Source organism: Melozone crissalis, unplaced genomic scaffold, assembly GCF_028551555.1.
Source record: "Melozone crissalis strain CALT ecotype California unplaced genomic scaffold, PUWL_Pcris_2 ptg000005l_1, whole genome shotgun sequence".
Lineage (NCBI taxonomy): Eukaryota > Metazoa > Chordata > Aves > Passeriformes > Passerellidae > Melozone > Melozone crissalis.
In genome coordinates this window covers 27,264,919-27,291,271 of record NW_026535783.1, presented here as the reverse complement: position 1 = coordinate 27,291,271, position 26,353 = coordinate 27,264,919, and the positions used below count along the sequence as shown (strand labels likewise).

Below are 26,353 nucleotides of genomic sequence, written 5' to 3'. Positions count from 1 at the left end.
CAGTCATACTCTTGTTTCCAGCATATCTTGAAATGTATTTTACATACTTGTAAAGTTGCATTAAAAGGTTGAATTTGTTTTTCTTTACCATACGGTGTTGTACTAGGAGTAATTGTATTCATATACAATAAGAACTAAATATAAGAAATATTTGTCTTTTATTAAAACACTTTTCTGATTGTTATGACACTGATGAAAGTTAAATTTTCCATGTGTGACACTGATGAATGTTTATTTGTCTTTAAATATTTATGGAAGACTGAGAAAAATGTTTTACTGAAGCAATTCCTTTATTTAAAAGGATGTGATAAGGGTGCATTTTGTTTGGGAGATGTATCTGCTTTGTTTTATTTCAAAGAGGCACTGTTAACGTTTGTAAATCTATTATTAGTCCTGTGCTAACAGATTGTGGTAGCTAGAACCATCTTCCCTGTCTGAGAATATGATTCTTTGGAAGATGGGCTTAGGAAATTATGCTCTCTCTGATGTCCACTCTGGTCAATTCTTCTGAGATGGGAGTCTGGATATTATTAGTTTGCTAGCTGATGATCTGTGCTGTGGCTTGCTTGAAGCTCTGTTCATCAGTTCATCAGTTCTTCTCAGTTTGGCCCTCAAAGTGCTTGCTTTTTTCCCCCCCTTTTGTTTTCTAGTTGCTGATATGCTTTTAATTTCCCCCTCCAATTTTACCTGTGACTAATTTATTATTCACCCACCACAGCTTAAATTACGTTGTTGTCTATATGGGTGTGAATCAGAAAGCTGTGATTAGCTCCTCGTTAGCTGCTTCCCGAGCTCTCTGACACTCATGTGCTGCATGCATGCGATGGGGGATGGATCACTGGATATGAAATAGTATAGTGTATGTGCACTCAGGACTGTTGACTGTTATTGAACACATCAATAATTTCTTTGCAGCAATTTAGAAAATTAAGTCAGGAGGTAGGACATTATTTGGAAATTTGACACATAAGTAGGTTTTATTTTTTCCAGTAGATACATATTCCAGTTTTTATGTTGGAAAAAATTAACAACTGAGTTAAAGTTTAAATGCAGGCACATTTTCTCAGTGTGAGCATGGTAAAATTAAGAATTGGAAAAAAACACAAATCCTAGAGGGAAAAATGAAATAAACTTATTTACACCAAGTTTCTCCCATTTGTAGAGACTTAGGTTATTTTTGAATTTGCCCGGAGTTTTTTATTAAATGCACAAGAGAAGTACTGCATATTAATCATGTGACTCTGAATATATGTAGTTTTACGATCCTGAAAACTGTTTGCTGAAAAGGCTGTTTGATTTGATGACAGCAGATTGACATATTTCATGTAGTCCTTCTTTAGATGTGCATAATGTGATTTAGAAGTTTTACTTTTCTATGCAGTGTTTTCTTCTTCTAAATTATCCTGTAACACTAATTGTTGTCACCTTGGAAATATCTTGAAACAAACTTAAAATAAAATAATGTTGTTTTCCAAGTTTTTTTTAGTGGTGATGTGTGTGTATATGTGTAGTTGTGAAAGAAAGTGTTTGCCTTTTTCATATGAGCATTCCTTTTCTCCTGCTCTGCAAGTGTCTTGAAAGGATCTTTGAAGATGCTCCTATGAAGGAGAAATTGAGAACCATCCCTTCCATGATTGTCTACAGTTACAGTATTCATCATATCTGGGATCAAGTTAGTTTTGTAAATGTATCACCAAGGTATTACTGGTAGAAAATGTTCACTGGCTAGGTGTTCATCTCAAAATTAGGCAAAAGGATGAAGCAGGAATTATTCTTGTTGAAGCCTATAATGAGATGCTCAACACATCTCTAAAGGGCAAAATTAATTAGTTGATCCATTGAAGACCTGAAGTGGCATAATAGGAGATGGGAGAAATTTCTTTCAAAAGATGTTAACATTGGTGCAATTATGCCAATAAGCAGTAATGGAAGCCCTGACTTAAGTGTAAATACCAGGAGAAACCTATACGTTTTAACCTTTAGTGTTCATGAGTAAAACCAAATTCCATGGTAGAATGTGTGTCTCTTGAAACATATCACGTACCTAGATCATGGTACTTCATATTTGAGTTTTCCAGCAGGGTAGTCTGAAGATTATAGTTCAACAGATTGTTGAAAATAGAAGATTTCTTATTTTTAAAAGAAATGCTAAAACATAAAAAAAGTTTGCTCTATTAGACAGAAATAGTCTTGCAGTGCTGTCCAATGACCTGTATTAAAATACATAATATAATCTGACTTCGCTATTTTTAAGGGTTGGACAGCTCATTAACTTGTCCTTTTTGTTTTTCTGATAGATAGCAGTAGTCATGGGATCCTGTACAGCAGGAGGAGCCTACGTACCTGCAATGGCTGATGAAAGTATTATTGTTGGGAAACAGGGAACAATATTCCTGGGAGGGCCACCACTGGTAAGGATACAGAAGTTTCTAGTGACTGGCCTCTCTCCTCCCCTCCCCCCCAAATCATGCTGCGATAATTGTACACCTGAAACAACTGAGTCATTTCTGGGTGAGATATTTCTAGATACTCTGTAGATTAGATTGTGTTTTTAAGTAAGTCTGAATGTTTCTATCCTAAATCAAATCTTCTGTTCATTAGAGGTATATAGATATAAATCAGACTGTGCCCAGGTGTTTTTATAGTACTGTTTTTAGATTGCTGTGCACATTTTAAATAATAAAAATTGTTTCTATATTCAATTATGTACTCTCTAGGTTTGACACAAAATTTGAAAAATCCACAACCATGTGTATTGTATCTCAAAGTTAAAATCAAAGATAAAAGAACTTCTGAAGCAGGACTGGTCTGCTGTATTTTTATGTCAGTTTACTGCCAAAGGAGGCATGCTTACAGTGGAGTTTGTCCTAGTTCTCTCTCTCTCCTTCCATTCCTTCTGTCCTTCCATCCTTCCTTCCTTTCTTCCTTCCTTCTTTCCTGCCGTCCTTTGTAAGGAAATTGTTTCTAAGGGAACTGACCTGACGATTTCCTTGAATTAAACCTTGCATTTTTGTGGAACTCATAGTGAAATTTGTGACTGTGAAGTACTACAATGTAAGAGAGCTTTAAAATTACAGTAGCTTGGCAGAACAAAAGGAATGCTTGAATGTGGCTTGTTATTTTAGACATAACTGTATGTCCTAGTCTAGGCTCAGTTCTGTACCAATACAAATAATAATACTATAATGTCAGTCTTTTGCTGACAAAGATTATTCTATTTAACACAAGCTTTATGAGAATAAAAATGAATTTTCAGTATTAAATGTTAGTGCTAGAACTGACGGAGCATCATTCATCACAACTATTCAAGTCTCAATAAAATGTGGCTGGATAAACTTGCTATTTTAAAATAGTCAAATATGTGCCAAATTTACTGTATAAGCTGGTCTGAAGCAGCACGATGGCTTTGTTTTGGTTACAGTCTTTTGGGAACTTTAGGGTGTGCTTCCTGTGACAAAGCCAAATGTAAATCTAATGTCTCTCAAGGGTCCTTCCATCTAAAGCATGCCGAAGTGGAGAAATTGCTTTGTAACAGCATTGCTAATGAAGATACTGCTTCATTGATTTCTCTTGTAACAGAGGAGGCAAAGTCTCTTGGAAGTCACTTCCTTCAACACTTAAAATACTAGGAAAATGTGGTGTGTCCCATTAGACTGTGGGAAAACAGCCGCTGACAGATTTATTTGTTGACTGGTTCCTAAGGCAGGATTGTGTTACTCTCAAAAGTATGAAGGACTCATCCTTTAATGTGATTTAGTGTTTACCTGTATAGCTTTTCTCTCATTTCCACAGCATATTTTTGCATTGCTTTCTTTTCCTTTAGAATGAATTTTTCCCCATTGCGTCATCTTGTTTATGAAAGTAGATTTGGCATTTTATACTTCTTTCAAAGTTCAGCGTATAGATGGCTTTTAAATTCTTGTGCAGTTAAAAAAATAAAAGAAAAAAGGAAGAAAAAATCTTAAATCCTTTCAGAATTTAACTGGCATATGGAAAACAGGGGCATGGGACTCGCATCTGAAAGTAGAAGGATACTTTGTTCCCCACCCTAGTAAAAAAGACATTTAGTTTGAAGTAATTTATTATTTTAGTGGGGGCTTTCCAAGTTGATAAGAAGAACAAAGTAATCAGGAAAAGCAGATTAAGTAATGAATAGCAACTGTGCAATGTAATGGTAATTTATTTACTGCTCATTAGGATTTTGTTGTTAGACATTTGACAGTAATTATTTCAAATGTCCTATCTAGGTTTCTGTTCTTTTTTATCTTGTTTGTACTAGTGTTTTTCCACTTGTTTGTAGGTAAACATAGACAAATCGTCCTCAAAATTAAGTAATTCTCTATAAATACATCACTGTAATTTTGATATTTGGAGTTTCTTGCTGAAAGTGGCATATGCATGAAAGAATATACTATTTGAGAATATTATTAGAGTGAGTAACATGTGATTTGTACGTCTTTCCTTTGAGATAAGAAAACTAGTGTGATGAAAGACATGAACTTTGTTCATCAGAGTGTTAGTAGGTTTGTTACTATAACTAGGAGTAACTTCCCTGGTTGCAGGAACACCTGAGCTGTTCAAGTACAAACCTTTTTAGAAGGTTTTCAGTAAGACATCTAATACCCAGTGTGACCCAGAAAACTGGATTGGAAGATTAAAAAAAGAGAACCAGATGCTTGTTCTCTGGGAATGGTCATCATTTAACATCACAAGGCAATTTAGATCATATGTGTATGCCACTGAGATGTAGCTCATGAGACTTTTGCCAGGATAGACATCTGGAAAAGGATGACCTGAGTCAGGCCTCAGGGGAGGACTTGACTAGGGAAGTCAGTGACTGCAGAAGTGTTGTGAAGTTAAAAAGTTTTTAAATCTTTCCCCATTTCCAGAGGAAGATTTCACAACTATCCTCCAATTTAATTTGTTTCTTAGCAACCTGCAGATGTAATGATCCTTATCTTTGTGCGTATATGTCAAACTTTATTATCTCCACCTGTCAGCCTTTCTGTTCTGTAGAGCTTTTCATATTCTCACTGAAAATATTCTACTTGCCTACTTCTAAACTTCAAAACTACTTCAGACTCCCACAGAAACACCCATTCCATGCTGTAGCAGATATTGTAACTGTTATTGAGTAAGCTCTGTTCCCCAAAACGTCTTTCCTATATGAAGGAAATTGGATTGGATTTTATTGCTTACCTGCCTAAAACAAAACATCCTGAGGAAGTGAAAAAAGAAATATCCCTGATGTTACTTATAATTAGTCTTGAGATGTGTACAATAAAAAAAAAAAATCTGAATTGTAGGTACAGTCCACCATCTAAAATGGAAGTTTTCTTGGCCTCCTTTTTTGGAAAGGTGAGGAGTAATGACTTCATAAACAGACAGATCTCAATAGAAGAGGACAAGTGTCACAGTAGCAGTAATATTCAGGGCCATTCTTCTGCATTTTCTCAAGTGGAATATCTGTATCCTCATCTTTGGCAGTACTGCTTGGTAGTTCAGGCTGTCATGTAAATCTATAGGCTCTTGTTCCAGAAACTTCTGATTCTTCCTTCCTGAGGTAAAATTTGCTACTTTCTGTGCTCAGAGGTGAAAAAAGTCTGGTAAAAATAGGGAATAAGTTTTTCAAATTCATGTGCATTTATGTACTGGGGAGTTTACTGCATGTTGGCCTAATCTGTTATGAGGAAAATACATATTATAGCTAAAGTTTACATTTATAGCTTTCAATAATTTCTAGCTGAAGTAGCTTGAGCAGGTGTTCCTTAGGAAATGCCCAGATATATTTTTGAGACTCTTACTTGCAATCTGTTAGAATTTAAAGACCTTTAAGGTAACTTCAACCACTAACTCTAATTAACTTTAACTGTTACTTAAACTCTACAGTTTGTAGAATGCTCTGCTCTACTACCGTATCTGGAAAGGTGATGAAGCATATATACTAGTTCTCACCTACTATGACAGAGTAAGACACATTTGGGCTGCAGGGTGCAGCTCTGAGCACTTCAGAATGAGCCTGAGTGAGCCAGTGAAAATCCATGAAGATGATGGAGTGGAGCATCTGTAAAATTAAGAGGGTGTGAGAGAGTTGAGACTCTTCAATCTGGTGAGTTGTAGGGCAAATCTATCCACAGCTTGCAAGGGGGAGTAAAGATAGCAGAGCCAAGCTATTTGTTGGTACCCTGTGGTAGGTCAAGAGGCTGCCAGGCAGAAACTGAAATACAGGAAGTTTTTTTTAGTTGTAAGAAAACATTTGCTGTAAGGCTGGTCATGCCAAACCAAGTTGTCCAGAGAGTTTGTGGAATCCTTTCTTGAGCTATTCAAAACTCATGGTCATTACATGGTCATTAGCAACCTTCTCTGGTTGACCCTGCTTTGCAATCTCACATGGTGGCAGACAGAGTCCTCAGCTCCAATATTGTGATTTGGAGAATGAAAACTTCACCTCTCTGGAAAAATAAAATAGCTTTTTTTGTAAAATATCTTAAAATTAATCTCTGGATTTCTGTGCCAATGGAAATGATTGCACCATTCAGCTTTGTGCAAAGTTCTGCAGTAATTAATAGTTTGTTATAACTGGTTGCATAGTGACAGATGTATGTAATTATTTCATAGAATCATAGAAAGAAATCATATATCAAATGATGGAATCACTTATCTTATAATACACCCTAAAAGCCATTGAGTCTGGCCATTAACCTCACACTGCCAAATGTACCACTAAACTGCATTAAACCCTTAAATTCCACATCTGTAGGCATTTAAATACCTCCAGGGATGGTGACTCAGCGACTACTCTGGACAACCTGTTCCAATGCTGCATAACCTTTCCAGTGAAGAAACCTTTCTCACTTCTCTTAGAAGTATCTTATGTTCACTGTTTAATGAAGACTCACATTAATTGTCTCTGACAGAAAATTTCCATTTATTAGTATGCCATACCTTCATATTCCATGGGTAATTCAAATTTCAAAGCAAGAATCCACTGTTGAAGAACTATCTATACTTAAATTTGCAAATTTGACAGTTTGGAAGTGTGTGTGAATATATATATATGTATTTATATAATTGGTGTGCTTCATTGTTAGATATGAAACTTGGAAACTGAAATCTGTTTTGGAAATGATGATAGTTTTCCCTTCCCTTGCTTGTACTCTACCTCTGTAATCTCTGTGAATGGTTTCTCCAGCTTTCAAGGAATCCTTTTCAAAGCACTTACTGTAGCGTAGAAATGCCTCAAGAAGTCTTCTAAGTTGGTTTTTTTTTTTTAACCCCACTAGTAAATGATACTATTTTGTTCTAAGAAGGAGACCATTCACTTTTAAATTACCCTTTCAGGTCTAAGATTACACAGATCTAGGCTTTGGATTGTGCGGTCCAGGTACTTTTATGGAGATGTTGTACTTGATCCAAGCAGTTACATGCCACTGATATGCTCTTTTAAGCACTAACTTACTGTGTATTTACTGGAAGGTTTAGAAAATAAAAACTTCTAATGGTTGTTTAAACTACTAATGTTAGTATTTAATGATAATAATAGTACTATAGTATTTAAATTTATAGTAATAATAGTACTAATAGTGCTAATTAATAATTAATAGTAGTAATAGTAATAATAGTATTTAAATTACTATTTAAACTAGTAAGTTAAAATTCACAGAAGTTTTTACATAGAGAGAGCAAAATTGAAAAATCCTAGGTTTCCGGTGTATTGTTTGCTTGAAACAATGCTTGGAAATATCCCATTTGAAATTTCATAGTAAGTGCTCAGAAAATTTTAGTGAAAAAGCATATTTATGAATCTGAAGGATGTGTAAGTGTATGCACACAAATTATGAACACAGCAGTAAGTATAACAGTGGGGAGTATCTTTGTAAGTAAAAACTACATATTAACACTAGAATAAGCATGCAAAGTCAAAGAACAAAAATTTACAAGATTCAGTGTTGTCATATTTTGATGCTCTGAGGGAGAGTAAAAATATGATTAATGAAGAAGAATTTTGCAAAGATCTCTATTATTACTGTACCTAAGATGGTATAAATATTAATGCAGGACAAGTGTCAACTGTGGAGCTCATTTTCCTTTCCTTGTGTTAGGTTAAAGCAGCAACAGGTGAGCAGGTATCAGCAGAGGATCTTGGAGGGGCAGATCTTCACTGCAGGTTTAAAGAAATATTTTCCCAGAGTTAATTTCTTCCATATGGTAGACTTCCCCTTCCCCTTCCCCTTCCCCTTCCCCTTCCCCTTCCCGTTCCCCTTCCCCTTCCCCTTCCCCTTCCCCTTCTTTTATTTTATTTTGATTTTAGATCTTTCTTAAGCTGTGTTTACCTTTTGAAAATTATCTCTGTATTATCTGATGCTGACTGATTGTTTTATAGTTAGAATATCACAATTACATTGTGTTAGTCTGGTTAGCATTGTTTTCTTCATTTACTTTAAAATACATGTCTAGTGTACTTCAGCATCATGCATAATATGGAGGACTTAAATACTGAGTGTTAACAGAATATGTATTGAGAAAGATAATGCATTTTGCAAATTGTATCTTTCTTACTGTCATGTAGAATTCACTACAAGCAAGATCAAAATAGCTTGTACTTTTTGTAAAAAATACTTCTTAGCAAACCCAAAAAACATGTGCACATTCAAGTTCTGCAATAAATAATAAACAAAATTAGGTATTATTGCACAGTAAGTTATGTGTTGCTGTATAATAAACACTTACTTGTTTCTTCAATTTGAAGTGAATAAAGAATTATTTTGAAGGGCAGTTTATGCCCTTTTGTAAATATGTTTTTCTTTATAATTGAAATTAACTTTTGTGACACATGAACAATGCTTGTTAAATTTTATATTGCCATTTAGATTTTTTGTTTCCTGCATTTTATTTCACGTCTGATAACTTGAATGAACTATTTTGAAGATAAAGTCAGGCATGGGTTTTATTTTTAAAGTAATTTCATAACAAAACAGAGCTGAATTGTTTCATCTATATTTTCAAGGTCTAAGAAGCTTTAAAATGTCAAGTTTTCATCGTCTGATTTATGTTGTTTTTTTCCCTGAAGTATTCATCTTTCTATTGTTGTTTATGTACAGAAAATCTGGTGTAACAGATCATTATGCTTTGGATGACAATCATGCACTTCATCTGGCAAGGAAAGTTGTAAGAAGTTTGAATCTCCAGAAGAAAGTAGATGTAAGTGTATACAGTCTGAAAACACTGCATTGTTGAACTTTTGAATGTTTTTCTCTGCCTGATTGGTATAACACTTGTTTTATACAGCACGTTTGTCTATGACTTTACACATCTAAAAATGAAAGTTACGGTTCTTGTCCTTAAATATTTCTCTGATGCTTTAGTTCTGCAATTACATTTCTGCTGTATTATTCCCAATAAAACTACTGGGATTAAATGCAGGAATGAAGCAACTAGAAGAGTGCTTCAGAGTCATAGAATTGCACTTTTAGATTAATCCAGTCTTGCAAGACACTTAATTTTAAACCCACATGATTGTTTTCCATGGACTTAAAATTAGACACCTGCTAAAGCATCTTTTTGAGTAGACATTTTCTGAGATTATTAAGGTGTTGAAAACCAAGGGGATAGACCTAAATATTGACAATGAATTGTATTGATTTAAGAATTCCTTGTAGTAAATGGGATGGATAGCATATGGGGGTGGAATTGCTGTATTTTATTTTAGTAGGAGATATGAGAGGGTGAATGGAAGTTCAAGGAAGGCAAGGTACTGCATTCAGTTGTGTGACAAAATCTTCAGCTGTTTCTCAGAATGCTGCCTGCCTTAGAGGGCACAGAGGGAAAATAAGCAAACAGGAGGACATGCCTAATTTTTTATAACATGGAAGAAGGGGAGCACATATGGACATATATGCAGGAGTAGGAAAAAGGTAACAGTAACTGAGAAACTGTTATCAACCTTCAGTTTAGGAAACTTGGTCTTTGTGCAAAATGACAAGCCAATACAGGCATTTTAATTTTGTTGGCGAAGAGAAGTCTGTGCTCAAGGAAATTGACAAATTAATTGTTTGAATGTTTAAGTCATAATGTGAACTTTGTTGTGTAAATTGTTTGTTAAATTGCTATAGGTGACTATAGAACCGTCAGAAGAGCCTTTATTTCCAGCTGATGAAATATATGGAATAGTTGGTGACCAGCTAAAAAGAAATTTTGATGTCAAAGAGGTATGAGTACTAATGCAAGATCCATATGCCCATATATACATACATCTATTTTCTTGCAGGAAATCACTCTTTGTATTGTCATAATTGATAATACCTGATTTGGGTACTTACTTCTTTATATTTTTGTCCAGCAGATGCATTGTAATAGCAGTGACTTGTTGAAAATGTAATCAGTTTTGGTTATACTTTAGAAAAGGATGTACAAGGATGAGAGATTGGTAACATTCTGAAAAAGCTGACAGAAATGGGAACTCCTCTTTGGCAAAGTATTCTATGGACTTGCCCACGGATATGAAGGCTTGCTTTTTCTGTCAGTCCTGTGAAAGATTGTTTAAGGATTTATGCCGTATGGGCACACCAAACAATTGAGCCTTGTCCCAACTGTGTACAAAGACTATTGTACCCTACTGCAGGTTTAGTGTAATTATCTGCCTTGGAACCTTCATATGAGCCAACAGGCTTTCTCATATTTTCCACAAATCTCACATTCAGACCCTTTTTCACTACTAGCCAAGTATGTATTTTAGGAAGAGTCTTAATATGTACCCGTCTTAAAATATTTGGCAGAAATTACTAGGATTTGCTTTGCATTCAGGGGAAAGAGAGATGAACAGTTTCATTGAGTTTCTTCACTCTCAAAAGTTTGAAGAGTTTGGATTTATGTTCTTTTAAAGTGGAAATAAGTATCATCTGGCAAATCTTGCTAGCAGTGGATCTGTATTTATAAAAATGGCTCCTTTGCATCACAGAGAAACCGCAAATCAGATCTTCATTATTTTTGTATGTCGCAAACTCAAGCAAGCCTAAAAATAATCATAAGAAAGTGACTCATGGCTGTACATGTGTTTCCTTTACAAATGAGAGGCTATTGATTAACGTTTAATATAAGCAGTGGTTTTTCTTTGAAATTCAACTAATAAAGAAAACATTGTTCCTGTGTAATTTAGCTATTTGGTTAGAACATTCTTATCTTGAAAATCCATTTTTTACAAACATGTGAGTGAATCACACTTAAAAAACTAAATGGGCTTTGCCTGCCATCCAGACTGTTTGTATGGTGGACTGCTTGATGTTCTATAAATAGAAAGGTTTTAAGTTATATCTTGTCGTGGCTGTCCTTTCTAAACAATTAAAAACCTTGCAGGATTAAGAGTTTAATGTTATTTTTCCATTTCTTCTTAAGGTCATCGCTAGAATTGTAGATGGAAGTAGATTTGATGAATTTAAAGCCTTGTATGGGGATACTTTAGTTACAGGTAAGTAGAAATATAGTTATTCTGTATACGTTCCCACTGATTTTATAGTTGGATTTATTCTGGCTCATCACTGATATTTTTAATATGTTTATTTTCAGAAGAATAGCATTTTTTGTTGCCAGGAGAAAGTCTTACCTTTATATGCTATGGAAAAATAAATACATGTGGAAATTTATGAATTAATCTCTTGTCCTTTAGGATTTGCAAGAATTTTTGGTTACCCAGTAGGAATAATTGGAAACAATGGAGTTCTTTTCTCGGAGTCAGCAAAAAAGGTAAGTAGATTATTATCTTCTTTGCCATTGAGAAACAAAACTTCTGGTGGACAACTTGCTCTTGAGAGGAGGAACTTTTTTAGATAATGAAAGAGAACTGGCTCCGTGTTTTTCATATAAATGCGGAACAGGTATAAGCTGTTAATAAGCTGAAAAAAAACCTGACCATAATTTAGAAAAGGCGTCTGGTAGATTTTTCTGATGTGAAGAAGATCACCAACATCAGAACAGCATTTGGATTTGTGTGAATACAGCATGGTTGAACTAGTATATCCTGAAACTTACATCTGTTGCAAGACAAGTCCATCCTGATTACATCAGATACCCTATTGGGTATTTCTAAACTCTAAACCATGAAGGATATGGAAAATCACATCTTTGTTTTTGTAATAACTGGAAAATCTTAAACCTGAATTCCAGTACTCAGTTCATTGGTTTACCAGTTTGAATTTTCATATTTTGCTGTGGCATCTCTTGGCTTAGAATAATGAGTTAATACTTGTGCAGTCTTTTCAAAATCTGTGAGCTATAATACCTGTTTTGTGAATAAAAGGCTGTGTGTGAAGGAATATTGTGATTTTATCACAATTAACAGTGCTTTACAGTTTGAACTTCAGGGAGTGATGGTGATAAAGAGTATCTGGGTATTGCAAAGTGTTTACCTTGGTCTGTGTTGCTTGCTTTAGTTCTTTATTTTTTTCAAGAAACAACTGTCAGTTGAATTTTTTGTAATAGCAATTACAGATGCTAGTTTTATTCTAACAAGCTTCTTGAGCTAACAGTGAGGAAATTGGTATTGAGAATATACAGGAAAAGGAAATACTGATGAAAGGTGGAGAAAGGACGTAATTTTACTGGATTTATTGCTGTTATAAAATAATACGCAAAATTGAGTTGCATGTGCTGAAGGAATACTTCCAACTTGAAGCACTGTAGTACATGACATTTTTTTCATCTGAAACTTGTTTTAACAGTTAGAAAATAACTCTTGCAATATTTCTAATAGTTTCATTATTTTTCTAACATTTTAGTGCTACAACTTTTTTTCCTAACAATGAAAAAAAAGTAAGAAATCTTCATTTTCTGACTTTTACTGGCGTATCACTTCTGTAAAAGGAAATTCGCCTCTAGAGAAACATTTGTCCATGATATTGGTTCTATAAGCAACATCCTTAGCAGTACTCCTTTCTTTTCTTGCATTTTTGTAATGAATTGTTGCACATTTTCCCCGTGATCATCACTATGCTATTCACATGTTTCTCTGAAGATTATACTTAATTATTTTTCTCACTTTTTTCTTTTTATAACCTTTGCAGGTTTTATATAGTGAAGATGTTAGATTTTTTTTTCAGTTGTTGTGCTACATAGCCTTGTTTTGTTTTGTTTACCAGCAAGTGTATGAATAAGCTGAGGAACTTTATTGATTTAGATTGGTTGAAACAGAGGCTTGGAATCTACTATTTGTAACTTTGGTGGGAAATTGGCCTTTTGCTAGTAAATAGGGAGAGGGCATCTGCCCTCAGGAAAGAGAGAAAATGTTACAGCAATTGGCAAGATCATGGGTAAATAATGGATATGGGCCTTTCTCAGTTTTAGAGAATACTTTTATTTTGTACAGAAAATGGAGAGATAGGTTTTTCTGACTGACTGACTTGATTTCTCTGACACAGTCTTACCAAGTCAATGTCAGAAGCCACACTGGCGCTGTCCATGGTTTAACTGCATATTGGCTGAGTCACAGCAGTGGAGCTTTTCAGTATTAGTAGTAATGCTTTTTGAGGATATTATTTGTTTTACCCATGGTCTCACACAGTTTTGGAGACCTCTTACTTCTGCTACAGTGAATGTATGTTTTGCAATTAACTTTGGGTGAAGGAGAAGTAGTATAGCACTTCCTGATGGAGATACTGTGATGGACTTCTGTGGAAGGATTTAGCACAGGCTTCAGGATGCTGGTAGTGATAGCTTCATTTTTCCAACTTTTAATGGCTTACTCTTTTATTTTTTTTCCTCTCCACAGGGTACACATTTTATCCAGTTGTGTTGCCAGAGAAATATTCCCATTGTGTTTTTGCAGAATATTACAGGTGAGTAAGATCAAGTTTTTGAGGTTTCACTTCATTGTAGACTTTGCTGATAATTGTTGAGTCTGTGTTCTAGACAGCCTCTTGTGTGCTGTGTAGTACTTACATCTCCAGCCTGTTTGGAAATCAGCCTGTCAGCAGCTGGTGAAAGCCTTGCCTTATGACTTGCTCCTCAGTTCTTTCTGCAATGTGCCGTGAAGCACACAGTATGACATAGGGCACAGAATTATAATATAAACTTGTGAGCCTTTTGTTCTTGTTGTATTTCTTCAGGTTTCATGGTTGGCAGAGAATATGAGGCTGGAGGGATAGCAAAAGATGGTGCCAAGATGGTAACTGCTGTAGCTTGTGCTAATGTACCTAAAATAACCGTCATTATTGGTGGCTCTTATGGAGCTGGAAACTATGGGATGTGTGGAAGAGCATATAGGTAAGTGTTGCTTCAAATTGTTACAGCAGACAGAAATAATTTAAGAAAACATAACCTTAAAGTACCATTCCAAAAAACCGTCTGAACTCTTGGAGAAGTTGTGCTATTTGGAAAAGAAAAGAGTTCTTAATGAATATGCTCATAAGTAAATAACAGCCTGAAATTTGTAGAGACTGATAAGGGTCATGATTCACCTTGAATTAGGTGACAGAGGAGACCTTCTAAAAGTAAACCTGTTCACATCTTTTTCTCCCGTATCAGTTCTTGGCAGAAAAATTGTAGTCTTAAACAATCATTGGGCAGTATAGGCTGGTCCTTTATTCTGCATTCATAGGAAAAGTGTATCAGTTTGTGTAAAAATCCCTTATTCACTTCAATCAACTTTATTTTTATGAATAAGGTTTGTATAACACCTAAAGATTTTTTTGTTGCCCTTTGGACATGGCTTATTTGATTTTTTAAATTTAATTTTTCAAGGCTTCCTATACTATTGAAGTTAGTTGGGATGTTTAGGACAAAATTTCCTGTGGGTTTGGAATAGGAGCTGAAGAGATCCAACAAAGAGAAATTTTTAAAAAAAGGTGAATAATAGAAATGAACAGAATTTTTACATTTTTAAATGTAATGCTGCAAGCATTGAAGTATGTTAATGTACCTTTTAAAAAATGTTATTTTGTAGAACTGTCATATATAAAAATGTATTCTTAGTTGAGTGAAAATTCTTCACCAGGACATGTGACAATGTCTTACTTTGATGTTTAATATGCATTTTTTCAGTCCAAGATTTTTATATATGTGGCCAAATGCTCGCATATCGGTGATGGGAGGGGAACAAGCTGCAACTGTTCTAGCTACAATAGCTAAGGACCAAAAAGCAAGGGAGGGAAAACAGGTATATCTTTCTTCTTTCATTTCTGGTAAAGTCATTATCACTTACTCTTTTACTGGAGTTGGTCACTTGGTGAGCTAGGAAGGGGTGGAAGAGAGTGAGACGCCGGTGAATTATCCCAGTGCCAACTAGTGCACTGACAAACATGAAGAATTTGTGAAAGGTTATTGCTTACTTCTTTGAAAAGTGAAGATCATTCATATACCATTGTATTTTTGTACTTTGTGCAACAAGTTATTAGTTCTACCTGAGATAAGCAACAAGGAATCCTCCTTGGCTTGGGAGTATGAAGAGAAATGTTGGGAATAGTGTCTTTCCAATTATGAAGGTGGCAGTTTTAGAGAAAGTTGATCTTTAAATGATTTACTGATTGAGAATTATGAAACTAGTAACAGCAGAAGTCTGGAGAGGTTTGGAAAAGTTTTTGCTAATTTCAACATTTTAATTGAAAATTAGAGGTATATTGTTTATGTAATAAACATATCTTACTAAATCTTATAGTAATATTTTATAGTTTCACTGCACACTCTTTTCTGCTGAGTTTTTTTTTTTTTTTAATTGCAAGGTTTATGGTTATACTATTGCTTTGATCCCATAAGAAGTGGGTTTTATTGATGTCCAAAATTGTTCATATTTATCATGAGTAGTTAATCAGAATAGTGAAGCAATATGAACATATTATCTCAATGTTACTGCTTTTCAATACTTGACTTGTTCTTTCTGTGGGTAGAATATACTCACCCTTATCTCTCTCTGTCTTAATTTCCCAAATCCATGATACCCAGAAAGAAGGTCAAGAAAAATAATTAGTAGTAGTTAAATGCCAGTCAAATCTGTTAGAAACCTGAAAGTTTTCTGAATTCCTATTACCAGTCTGGATCACACTGGATCTAACCCAGTGTTAGAATAGTGCAGACTTACTTTATTAAAAAATCTTGCCAAAGGCAACCCAAATTTTTTTTTCCAATACACTAGCTTCAGAAATTTTTAAAGTTCTAGTCACCAATTACTCTAGCACACAATTAAGTATATGTTTATTCTCTTTTTTGCACCCACTTGGAAAGTGCTATTTGAATTTTGTTATCAAACATGCAAAATTGACAATTGTGTGCTAAAAGAGTAAAAAAAAATCTTTGGGCAGAAAATTTAGGCATTTTCTTCAGGTTGATGCTGCATATAGAGCTCTGCTGTCATTGGAGAAGAAAATATTAAAGAATATTTTATGTGGTTTTTTAGTTGTCTGAGGCAGATGAAGCAGCTTTGAAGGAGCCAATCATTAGGAGGTTCGAGGAGGAAGGAAACCCTTATTATTCCAGTGCAAGGTAATATACAGATAACTATTCTAACACTTAATTGTAATCATGGGACCTGACTTCTAATTCATGGTACTAAATAATAGCAGAACAGAGCAATTGGAAGCAAAAGTTGTGTTTGATGTGCATTCAAATCAATGCCTTGTCTTAGCTCTGGGACCTGATATCATGAACTGTTTCAGAAGACAACATGTGCTTGCAGGAAGTACTTCACTGGTTATATTGTTGCATGTTTCATTCTGAATGAGTTTTATATCATTCTTCCCAATGTAGTATCTGGTCACCTTTCTGAAGCTTATTGAACAATATAGTGAGCAGCTGCATGTGTGTTAGGAGGAATTCATTTCAGTGGGGTCCTGCAAGTAGAAGAGGCCAGTGGAAAAGGAGGTAGCAGTTTAAAGATGACCTGAAGCCACTGGCAAATTTCAGGTCATGGTCATAGTGGTAATAGTATTGGATGATAGCAGTTATGGTTAGGGCTTTAGCTGATGGATGCTGCATACTCATGTTTGCTGAGAAGTCCTTTGCAGCATTTCGTGCTCAGGCTGATGCAATATTAGTAAATGACTAGGAACTAGTTAGGCTAATGAAACAAGGTGGCATCCTGAAGTGATCCAGATATATCTGGAAAGTAGCTTGGGGGGCTTTTTTGGCATTTGATGGTTATTCTCCATTAGTTTCATCCTGTTGGTACTAATCTTCCTGCATATATTTCTGCTTGTGGTATCCAAAAGCTAATTTTCTACAGGCTCTCAGCTGCTAATGATGGTAGAGGGTAGAAAATTTCAGTGACCCATATGTCAGCTGTGAAAGCAGCAGAGCTGGCAGTGAACAACCCAGGAGACTCCTGGAGTATGTAGAGACCAACTTCTGGTGCAGGTATCAGGCAAGCCAGCCTGAGGCGCGACGTTCCTGGGCCGGGCACTCACCAGTGCAGCGGGCTCACTGAAGAGGTTACAGCTGGAAGCAGCAGGCACAGCCTGGTTGAGTTCAGCATCTCAAGGAATATGAGGCAGCAAAGAGAAACTCCAGACCCTAAAATCTGGAAGAGTGAATTTCCAGATGTTTAAAGGGTTAGTGGATGAGATCGCCTGGGAAACTCCTTAAAGACAGAGGGGCTGATTAGAGCTGGCAATTCTTTAAAGACACTTTTCTCAGAGCACAAGAGCTTTTTATTCTTGTATGTAGGAAATTGAGCATGGCAGGGTGGAAACTGCCATAGCTGAGCAAGGATTTTCTCCTCAAACTGAGGTGTAAGAAGGAAGTATACACGCTGTGGAAGCAGGGGCAGGTAACCTGGGAAGACCTTCTTCATGATCAAAAGTAAGATATGAAATGACTGTTAACTTTCACTCTTTTGTGTAGGGATAGTGGAATATACTTAACTGAGATATTTATACCTGGGAAATCAACATTAATTTTAATGTTTCATCAAATGAATGCCTTCGTCAAGCTTGATCTTCTATGGGTAGTAAGAGAAATAGCACAGAAGTTTTTAATAGCTGACCTTTAACAGCTGACTTTTTGTTCTAAGGCAAGAAGGAAAAATGAAAAATAGGTATAATTTTTTATAACTGGAAGGAGTTTTTGAGGAGAAGAATATTCCACTTATACAATAACATTTAAAAATGAGTCAAACTGTCCGTATTTAAAATTAATCCCTACCCCAGAGAAGATTAATAATAGGATTTTTTTTACTTTTTTTTTTATATGTTCACTGGAAACATATTCTTTTGCTCATGATTTATTTAACATTCAATATATTAGATATATTAGCAATATAAAAACTTATCTGCTCCCAAAAACCCACAGATGATTGACAGTATTTACAACAGTAAGTTAGTAATCTGTAAGAAAGCAGTTTTGCATGTAAAGTTAAGACTAAAGTTAAAAAAATCACATTTTGAGTTTTTAATGATGTCTAATTTTTAGACATGAAACTTGAGTGTTTCATGTCAGCTTTGTGCTCTCTGATGAACAACGCTTACCAGTTTGTTTTCAGAACATCTGGCCGTTTTGTGAATTGTTATGTTGTTAATCTAGTAGTCACCCCAGCAAATAGCTTAAATTTGCCCAGCCCAAGTGTTAGAAAGTGCTTTTAGTGCTAAGTGACATGTCATTTTTTTGAAAAAGCAGGGTAGTTATGTGCTTCTTACTGTTTCCTTTTGGAAGGGAAATGTGACGTGCACAGATGTAAGTTGGCTGAGAGAAGCGTGGGTCTGGATTGCATGTGGTTGGGTTTGTGTGATGCTGCATTCAAGATAATATGCCCAGCTGAGACATGAAGTCAAATGTCAGATCTGAAATCCTGCGGTGGCTTACCTGGCTATAAGCAGTGAAGGTAAAATGCCTCTTTTCACAAAGGAGTGCTTTTGACAACAGTGTCTGAGTGACTCAGGTCAAGGCAGTTCTGGCTAGTTTCTCTTGCTTTTCAGTTCAAGTAGGTGCACTCTGCATTGTCTAGGAGCTTTTAATTGCTCTCTTGTAGAGTTAATTAGGTATTTCAGTGGTTATACTCATGTTTCCTGCCCTTTCATGCTTTGCATTAACTAATTCCTAAGCAAGATCTCAGATCAATAGTTCAGAAGTTTTATTACTATGGAGTAGTCTGTCCAAGCAGAAACAATGAGATGAAGTGGATTACAGTCTTCACAGCAAGTGTGCTCAGGGGGAAGGATGTACCACTCACCTTGCACCTTGGAGACAACCCTTTCCAATCAGCCAACATCAGCTGCTTATTAGCAAGCATTTGCTGTAATTCGGGGAGGAGTAACCCTGTCCCTTTTGCAGCCCATTCCTGTTGGGCTCCAAGCATGGTAAAAACCCAGATGATTGTCTACCAAATGTCAGGGTACTATAATTGAAACAAAATCCAGATAGCCTTCGTTTTGTAAGAGCCTTCTACCAAAGAGGTCAACGAGGAAACTCTAACAAACAGCTTTGCATTTCTGAGAGAACAAAAAATGATAGGTAGGCACAAAGATTGTTGTCTGTATTGCTGCTTGTGTGCAGCTGGTTTGGAGGCTTCCTCATGCTGTCCTCCTGCCTAATGTCTGCCTCACCCTTAATAGCCATTGAGATTGATGTCACCCTTCCACTTGACTTCATTAGGTTTGAATCAAGCTTTTAGCAGTAATAAGGAGAGAAAAGGAAAATGTCCTGACAATCTTAAAAGATAAGAAAATATCTCTGTTTATTCTGTTTATATTGTTTTGCTTATAAGTGATAACTTGCTATATGTACAGGATGTCAATACTGTTTCCTGCAGTTGTATTTTCTAATCAGACTTTAACCAATTTTTTGATTGGAACCTTTGACAATGAGCAGTCTTAATTAATGGCAGTCATTAGGCAGCACCGTTTTTAATGAGTTACATTAATCTGCTCACAGGTCTCCTAAAGGATTTCACTGGTTTGCATCTTAACAAATTGTACAAGCACTTTACTTCAGGCAACTTCATTTCTTTTACTCACACTATCTCAGTTACAGATATTTTATGAGCATAGTGTGACTCATGTTCCTGCAATGGGGTTTTAATAGATAGTTTAATTATTAATGTTACATCTCCAGTAGAGAATACAATTTTCTTTAAACAAAGAGAAGCAGAAGCCAGGGGTGACCATATGAAAGCAGCTTGACTTCCATGCAACATAAAATTTCTGCAGTTGTCAATATAAGTCAGTTGTGTTGTTACAAAAAAAGGAAAAATAAGAAACAACCCAAATCTGCTAATGAAATGTGCTTCATGTTTGGATATTTATTACAGCAGTAATCACTGTGAAGTTGTGTCTTGCAAGGTACTGCACTAAATTGGTGATTCTTTTGGAATCAGTTCATACCTGCCCTTTCCAGGCCCTGAGCATATGTGTTGAACATTTTAAGTGTTATGAGTTCCCTCATTCTGTTTCAATAAAAAAGAAAGTTAATTGCAGGTATTTATTGGGGGGAAAAAAATTATATAGAGAGCAAAGAAAACTGTAGCAGTCAAAAAACCAAAATTTGCTTAAAAATATAAATTAATGTATTTGAGATTGTTCATAAATTTGGGGTTTTTTTCATAGTCTTAAGAAAACAGAAGGTTGGGATTGATTTGACCTCACAGAACTGCTTTATTTTCACTATTAAGGAGGATCTTCTCCATTCCTTTGTCAGATTAATCTGATTATATTCATCATAACTAAATCAAAATATAAATACAAGGTGAAGGAAAAAAACCCACATGCATTAAACTTTGGTAAGGCACACTCTGTGGAGTTGAAAGTATAGAAAATACTGTCTTGGCCATTCTGTCATGCTAGATTGTATCAAGAGCTACAGTCATTGTCTTGAGAAAAATCAAGAAAATTCAAAGATCTCTAAAGTAATTTTCTGTATAACCAAGTTACACTTTTCTTTGGGTATTTTAAACAAAAAAAATAGCTTCCAATTGCTTTTACTTTTGTATGGTAAGAAGCACTTCCTCTTGAGTTTTTTCAATTGAATATTGCCCAAATAAGCCAAGTAAGCTCAAATAAGCCCAAATACTTTAACAAAATTAGTTACTAATTAAAATTTAGTTACTACTTAAAATTTAAAAGTACAGTTAGGAAAGAAGTTATTCACAGGAGTCAGACAGCAGGAGCTTAGACCTTTATCTGAGTTATGATACAGACAGCTCTTGTGTCATCTGAAACATAATTTGCTGTTAGTGTCACTTCCATGCAGGTACAAGTGTGGCTGTTAGAATATTCCAGTGCTTGGGTTACTAGCCCTATTGAAGGGAGGTACTTACTGAGAATCCTGAAATGAGAAGAAGTTAGATAGAGATACAATTTTCTTATATTTGTATTTTGGATTTATAGCAGCGGTTTGGGTTTTTTTTGCTGTGCCATAAGTTTTTCTCCTTTTTACATTTGAGGAAATTCTTTACTGTGGTGGTGAGGCACTGAACAGGCTGCCCAAAGGAGCAATCCTCTGCCCCTCTGCCTGGAAGTGTTCGGTGCCAGGTTGGATGGAGCTCTGAACAACCTGGTCTAGTGGAAGGTGTCCTTGCCCATGGTGGGAGTGTTAGAACTAATGATCTTTAAGGTCCCTTCCAACGCAAACCGTTCTATGATTCTATCATTTTTCCAGAATTTGTTCTCTTATTATTGGGACCTGGTAGCCAGGTCAGTGAGTGCCACAACTACTTGTAGTACTAGACTTCTTAAATAAAAGTTTGGTTTTCTCCCTCCAAAAAGAAAGAGCCTGATTTTGCCCAATTAGCAGCAAAGCCTTCCCTTCTCCAAAACCTTTCTTCTTCTATACTTCAGTTTTACTCTTGTGCCCCATTTAGTTTAAGAGTCTGCTGCTTGGGAAGCTGCACTGTGATAAGATCTATAGTAGAGTATTCTTTCTGAGCTGAGTATCCTTTTTCTTGTCTAACTTTTAAAACATGCTCCTAGAGCTGAGCCTGAACCCTTGTGCTTGGTGTTGTTAAAGGTGTCTTCTACTGCAATTCCATTTTGTGCATCCTAGGATAGATACAACTTGTAAAATGAAAAGCATATATTGTCAATCTCTTAGTATATTTATCTGATTTGATCAATATAACTTTCACAGCAAATGACAAAATAAAGCAAATATGGAAAACACTCAAGTGTCTGCTGCTGCCTTGAGTTTATGAGTATGTATTTATGCACAGTTTGCAGTCCTCCTGGGAGTGAGGTTGGCACATTTAGGACTGAAAGAAGAGTGCAAAATATCTTGTTTCCTGTCTAATAGGTTTTTCCAAAAATTATCTTCAAACAAAATAAAATTTGCAGATGTAACTTCAGTTAGAAGGGAAAGGCTGTGTGTTTTCTCTTGGTAGAGTCACTCTTGAACAGTGACCCTATTCATGGCAGCTTTTTGTATTTTTAAATTTTCCACAAAGAATTAAGCATTAGCCAACACCGAAGTAAGTTCACAAAGAATGCAAAATAAGTCTCTCTAGGAAAAGATGGGATGGAGAAGGAGCATCCTTCTCTTAACCAAAGATGCATGTGTTCTGCAGATGCTGATTAAAGTATGTGTGTGTTTAAGTGAGACTGTGTTTCAATGAGCAGTGTGGTATCTTGTTTAAATATCTTGCTGAGGAAATAACAATATTTACAGTTTCATTTCAACATGGATTTTAATTTAGGTAGGATGGAGTTGTCATTGAGAATTGATACCACTAATACCTTAATTTTTGGATAATAACAACGAGACTCTTTACAAATGTTGGTGATTTTGGGGACCTGGTAATTTGACAACTGCTCATTTATAATTTAATTGCCTTCAGGCTTTGGTTAAGGAAGGTAGTGTCTTCCAGTTGTTTAGAAATGAACTTAATGGTAAAATAAATTGTGTTGGGTCTTGCTGAGGTGGAGTTCATTTTGCCACAGCAGCCCTCATAGTGCTGTGCTTTGCATTAGTAGCTGGAAGGGTATTGACAGCACAGCAGTGGCTTGGCTGAGCAGTGCTGGCACAGCACCAGCCTCTCTCTCCAACATTTCCCCCCCCCCCATCAGTATTCTGGGGTGACAAGATCCTGGGAGGGGACACAACTAGACCTGCTGACACAGATAAACCAAAGGGATATTCCATAGCATATGACTTCAGCTCAGTTCCAAAAGCTAAGGAAAGGAGGAGGAAGATGGAACTTTGGTTATTTACAGTGTTTGCTTTCCCAAGCAAATGCCATACGGAAGCCCTGCTTCCTGGGAAGTGACTGGACATCACTTGCTGATGGGAAGTAGAGAATAAAGTTGTTAACGTTTTTTTTTTCCACATGGTGCACATGCAAACTTTCATTGTGCTTTAGTAAACTGTCTTATCTCAACCTATTGTTTTCCATCTTATTTTCTCTTCTCTGTCCAGCTGGGAAGGGGGAGAGATAGAGCCGGCCCCATGGGCACCTGGAATCCAACAAAAGTCAACCCACCACAGAAATTCTGAAAATACTTGAAATTTTTTCTGGCTCTTTAATGATGAAAGAATAATGATTTGTATCATCCTCATCTGGCAGTTGAATTAACCTGAATAGTGTAAATAATGATATGACATAATCCTTGAAGTGCAGGCATTCTTAATAGAATTAGGTCATTTACAGATGGTCATTCTCCACATGAACATTAAAAAGCACAGAGGGCTTTTTTTCCTGAAGGAGATGATTAAGTATGAAGAATCTATTTAAAATATGTAGGTCTGACATTCTTCACTTACCTAAAATGGAAACATTGTTCTAGAAGACAAATTCCATGGAGTAATGCACACCAGTCTATTGCATTGATGAACAGAGAGAATTGACTCCATTGCTTTTAGTATAATTTAGCTCTTTACTCCTCTTTCTTTTTCTGAAGCATTTCAAATTTCATGGGTTTGAAAGTATACCAGTTGTTTATGTTGATTTCCTTTAATTATTAAAAATTTTGGTTTGTTATATTTTTGGCTTTTCTCTAGATTGTGGGATGATGGAATTATTGATCCAGCTGACACAAGACTGGTTTTGGGCCTCAGTCTCAGCGCAGCACTAAATGCACCCACAAAGAAGACAGAATTTGGAGTTTTCAGAATGTAAACTTAAACATGTGATCATCAGAATTACCTCTGTGTATTTTGTTTGGGGCTGGACAGCATACTAGCTACAATATTATGGTGATTAAAAATAAAGATTTGTAAGATGCTATTTTTTAATGAAACTTTCATCATTATTTTCACTGACTGTAATTGTCACACAGTGCTTCAATTTTTTGATAGTGATTTGAGATTAATCATTTAAGTGCTGATAAAACTGCATTGCATTAATAATTTTCAAGTTCTTGCATTGTACTTTATGTTACAAGAAACTATTGATACTATCTCTTATATAAATAAATGTACAAAATAAGCTACATATTTGGTGCTTATCAGCTCTTGTCTTTCTTTTAATTCTCTTTTGTATGTCTCCTAAAAATGCAAAGTACTTTTGCAGTCCAACAAAGAAAAACCCACATTTTCTAATAAATAATTTTTGTGAAAGAGAAGTGCTGTAAGGGTAGCCAGGGATTTCAACACAGCATGAAATTTTAGATTTCATGCATTTGTTGTGATCTTGTTCTGTCTCTGGCTTTCATCCAAAAACACTGCTTTTCTGTGTGGTTCCCTGAAGTCAAAACAACTATTGAACCTGATGGATGCATAATGTTTTCTGGAAGAGATGGGAGGTGTGTGCTGGTATCTATGAAATCAGCAGGTTGCTGAGAGCATGTGTGAAGACAGAGACTGGCTGCAAAAATGTTTAAACATCTTGGCATGTGGTCCTTCTGGTAATTTTGGTTTCACAAAGACAGAGTGTTCTCTGCACAAGGATCAATGCTTTGCTCAGAGCAGAAGCCTGAAATCCACTGGCTTAAGGAGTTCTGCAGTGCTTGAGTGCTTTCTGATTATTCTGATTTATTAAGGGTAGCTTGTTGGAGTGTAAAGTTTTCAAGAACTTGCTGTCTGTCATTTAATTTGTTCTCTTCAGAAACATTGTGTGCCTTGAAGAAACTACATACTGTTCTAGCTGGGAGGTGATTTCAGTTTATCTAGCTTTGCTCTACAGGTGCCCAGATAGCCATTGCCAGAAATATCCTTGACTGAGAGTCAAGTGCAAGAAGAGCCAGTGTACATGAATAGAGGTTCTCTCCTTGCTGGCCTGTGGGGAGAGGAAAGACTGCTAAGAAGAGTGATCGCCCAGGGTAAGGTACTAGCTGTAATCTCCCTAGGCTTGTGTGGAAAGGAGTTCTCCTTGGATCCAGGAGGAGCATGGAGGGTCTGCTGTCCACCAGCCTTTTGAATTGGGTCTCAGACAGATGCAAAAAAGAAAATGAAAGAATTCCTTGGAATCAGGATCTTCAATGTAGGATACAGATAATGTAGACAGCCTAGCGTATGTTTAGCTGTGTGGTCTCTGGCACACTTGCCAAAAATTGCACTAAAAGAGCAATTTTCCCTCTCTTTTTACCAAGATGAAATGTATCCAAAGCCTTTCTGCACCCACTAGAAAGATTATTTCCGTGGGTCTGCATTCTCATGCTTACTCTTAGTATATTAAATAAACATTTAATAGAGAATAATAGTTTAAAGTACTACCAGCTAGGCACAGAGCTGTGCTTTTTTGCCACTTGTCTCACTACACGTATTTGTGAACATGTCTGGCATAGATCCAAGATTTCTTGATCCAGAAAGCAAAGTGTAATTATTTATGGTTAGTAGGCTTCTGAAATGCATTTAAAAATACCCTACTTTTAAATACTGATTTATAAAATATATAAATATAAATATATTAAATATATTAAATAAAAGCAAGGAGAAAAATAGTTCCGTACCTTGAAATGCTGTTAGTGGCTTTCAATAAGAAGAAATGCACTGTATTTTCTCCTACTCCAGTGGAATAATCAGTTCTGGCACTTGACTTTATGTTCTTATGGGGGTCACTTTTGCCTGTCACTTCCAAAGCCATGAGGAATACTGCCTGTTTCTGCTAATAAATTTGCTCTCTTCTGAATAATATTTTTATTTTGAATGCTTACACTGGTAATTAAATCATGCCAAGTTGGAGAGAGTAACAGATAATCCTGGAATACAGGAGACAGATATGTTTGGAAAGATGCTTCTGAGAATGGTAATTCCCTGTTGATTGTTACATCAATTTCTTTTCACAGTTCTTGTGAAAATTTCTTCCTCTGAATATGTATGCAAGTAAAGTCAAAACACATGTCTGATTAAATAGGAGTGTTCTGCCTTAATAATACTTAGCTTTGAAAACATGTTAAGTAAATGAAATTAATCATCACAGGCTTAGCATCCTATCAGCATGATCTGGTTAGCAATCACTACCAAGCAGGATCTTCAGTGCAGAACAGCAGTTCAGAGAGCCACTAGTGGTTATCGC

At 35.8% G+C, this 26,353-nt stretch overlaps 1 protein-coding gene across 1 annotated transcript in view; it reads left to right on the top strand.

The window, feature by feature from the left end:
* The window catches only part of MCCC2 (methylcrotonyl-CoA carboxylase subunit 2), a 37,165-nt gene extending 12,930 nt beyond the window's left edge, over positions 1-24,235 (top strand). The window contains exons 7-17 of the mRNA XM_054283200.1: positions 2,298-2,411; positions 8,103-8,167; positions 9,102-9,201; positions 10,113-10,208; positions 11,392-11,464; positions 11,663-11,739; positions 13,760-13,826; positions 14,097-14,253; positions 15,031-15,145; positions 16,379-16,464; positions 23,899-24,235. Coding sequence (XP_054139175.1) covers positions 2,298-2,411; positions 8,103-8,167; positions 9,102-9,201; positions 10,113-10,208; positions 11,392-11,464; positions 11,663-11,739; positions 13,760-13,826; positions 14,097-14,253; positions 15,031-15,145; positions 16,379-16,464; positions 23,899-24,016 — 1,068 coding nt within the window. The 3' untranslated portion in view covers positions 24,017-24,235. The remainder of the gene's footprint in view (positions 1-2,297; positions 2,412-8,102; positions 8,168-9,101; positions 9,202-10,112; positions 10,209-11,391; positions 11,465-11,662; positions 11,740-13,759; positions 13,827-14,096; positions 14,254-15,030; positions 15,146-16,378; positions 16,465-23,898) is intronic.
* Positions 24,236-26,353: the final 2,118 nt, after the last annotated feature.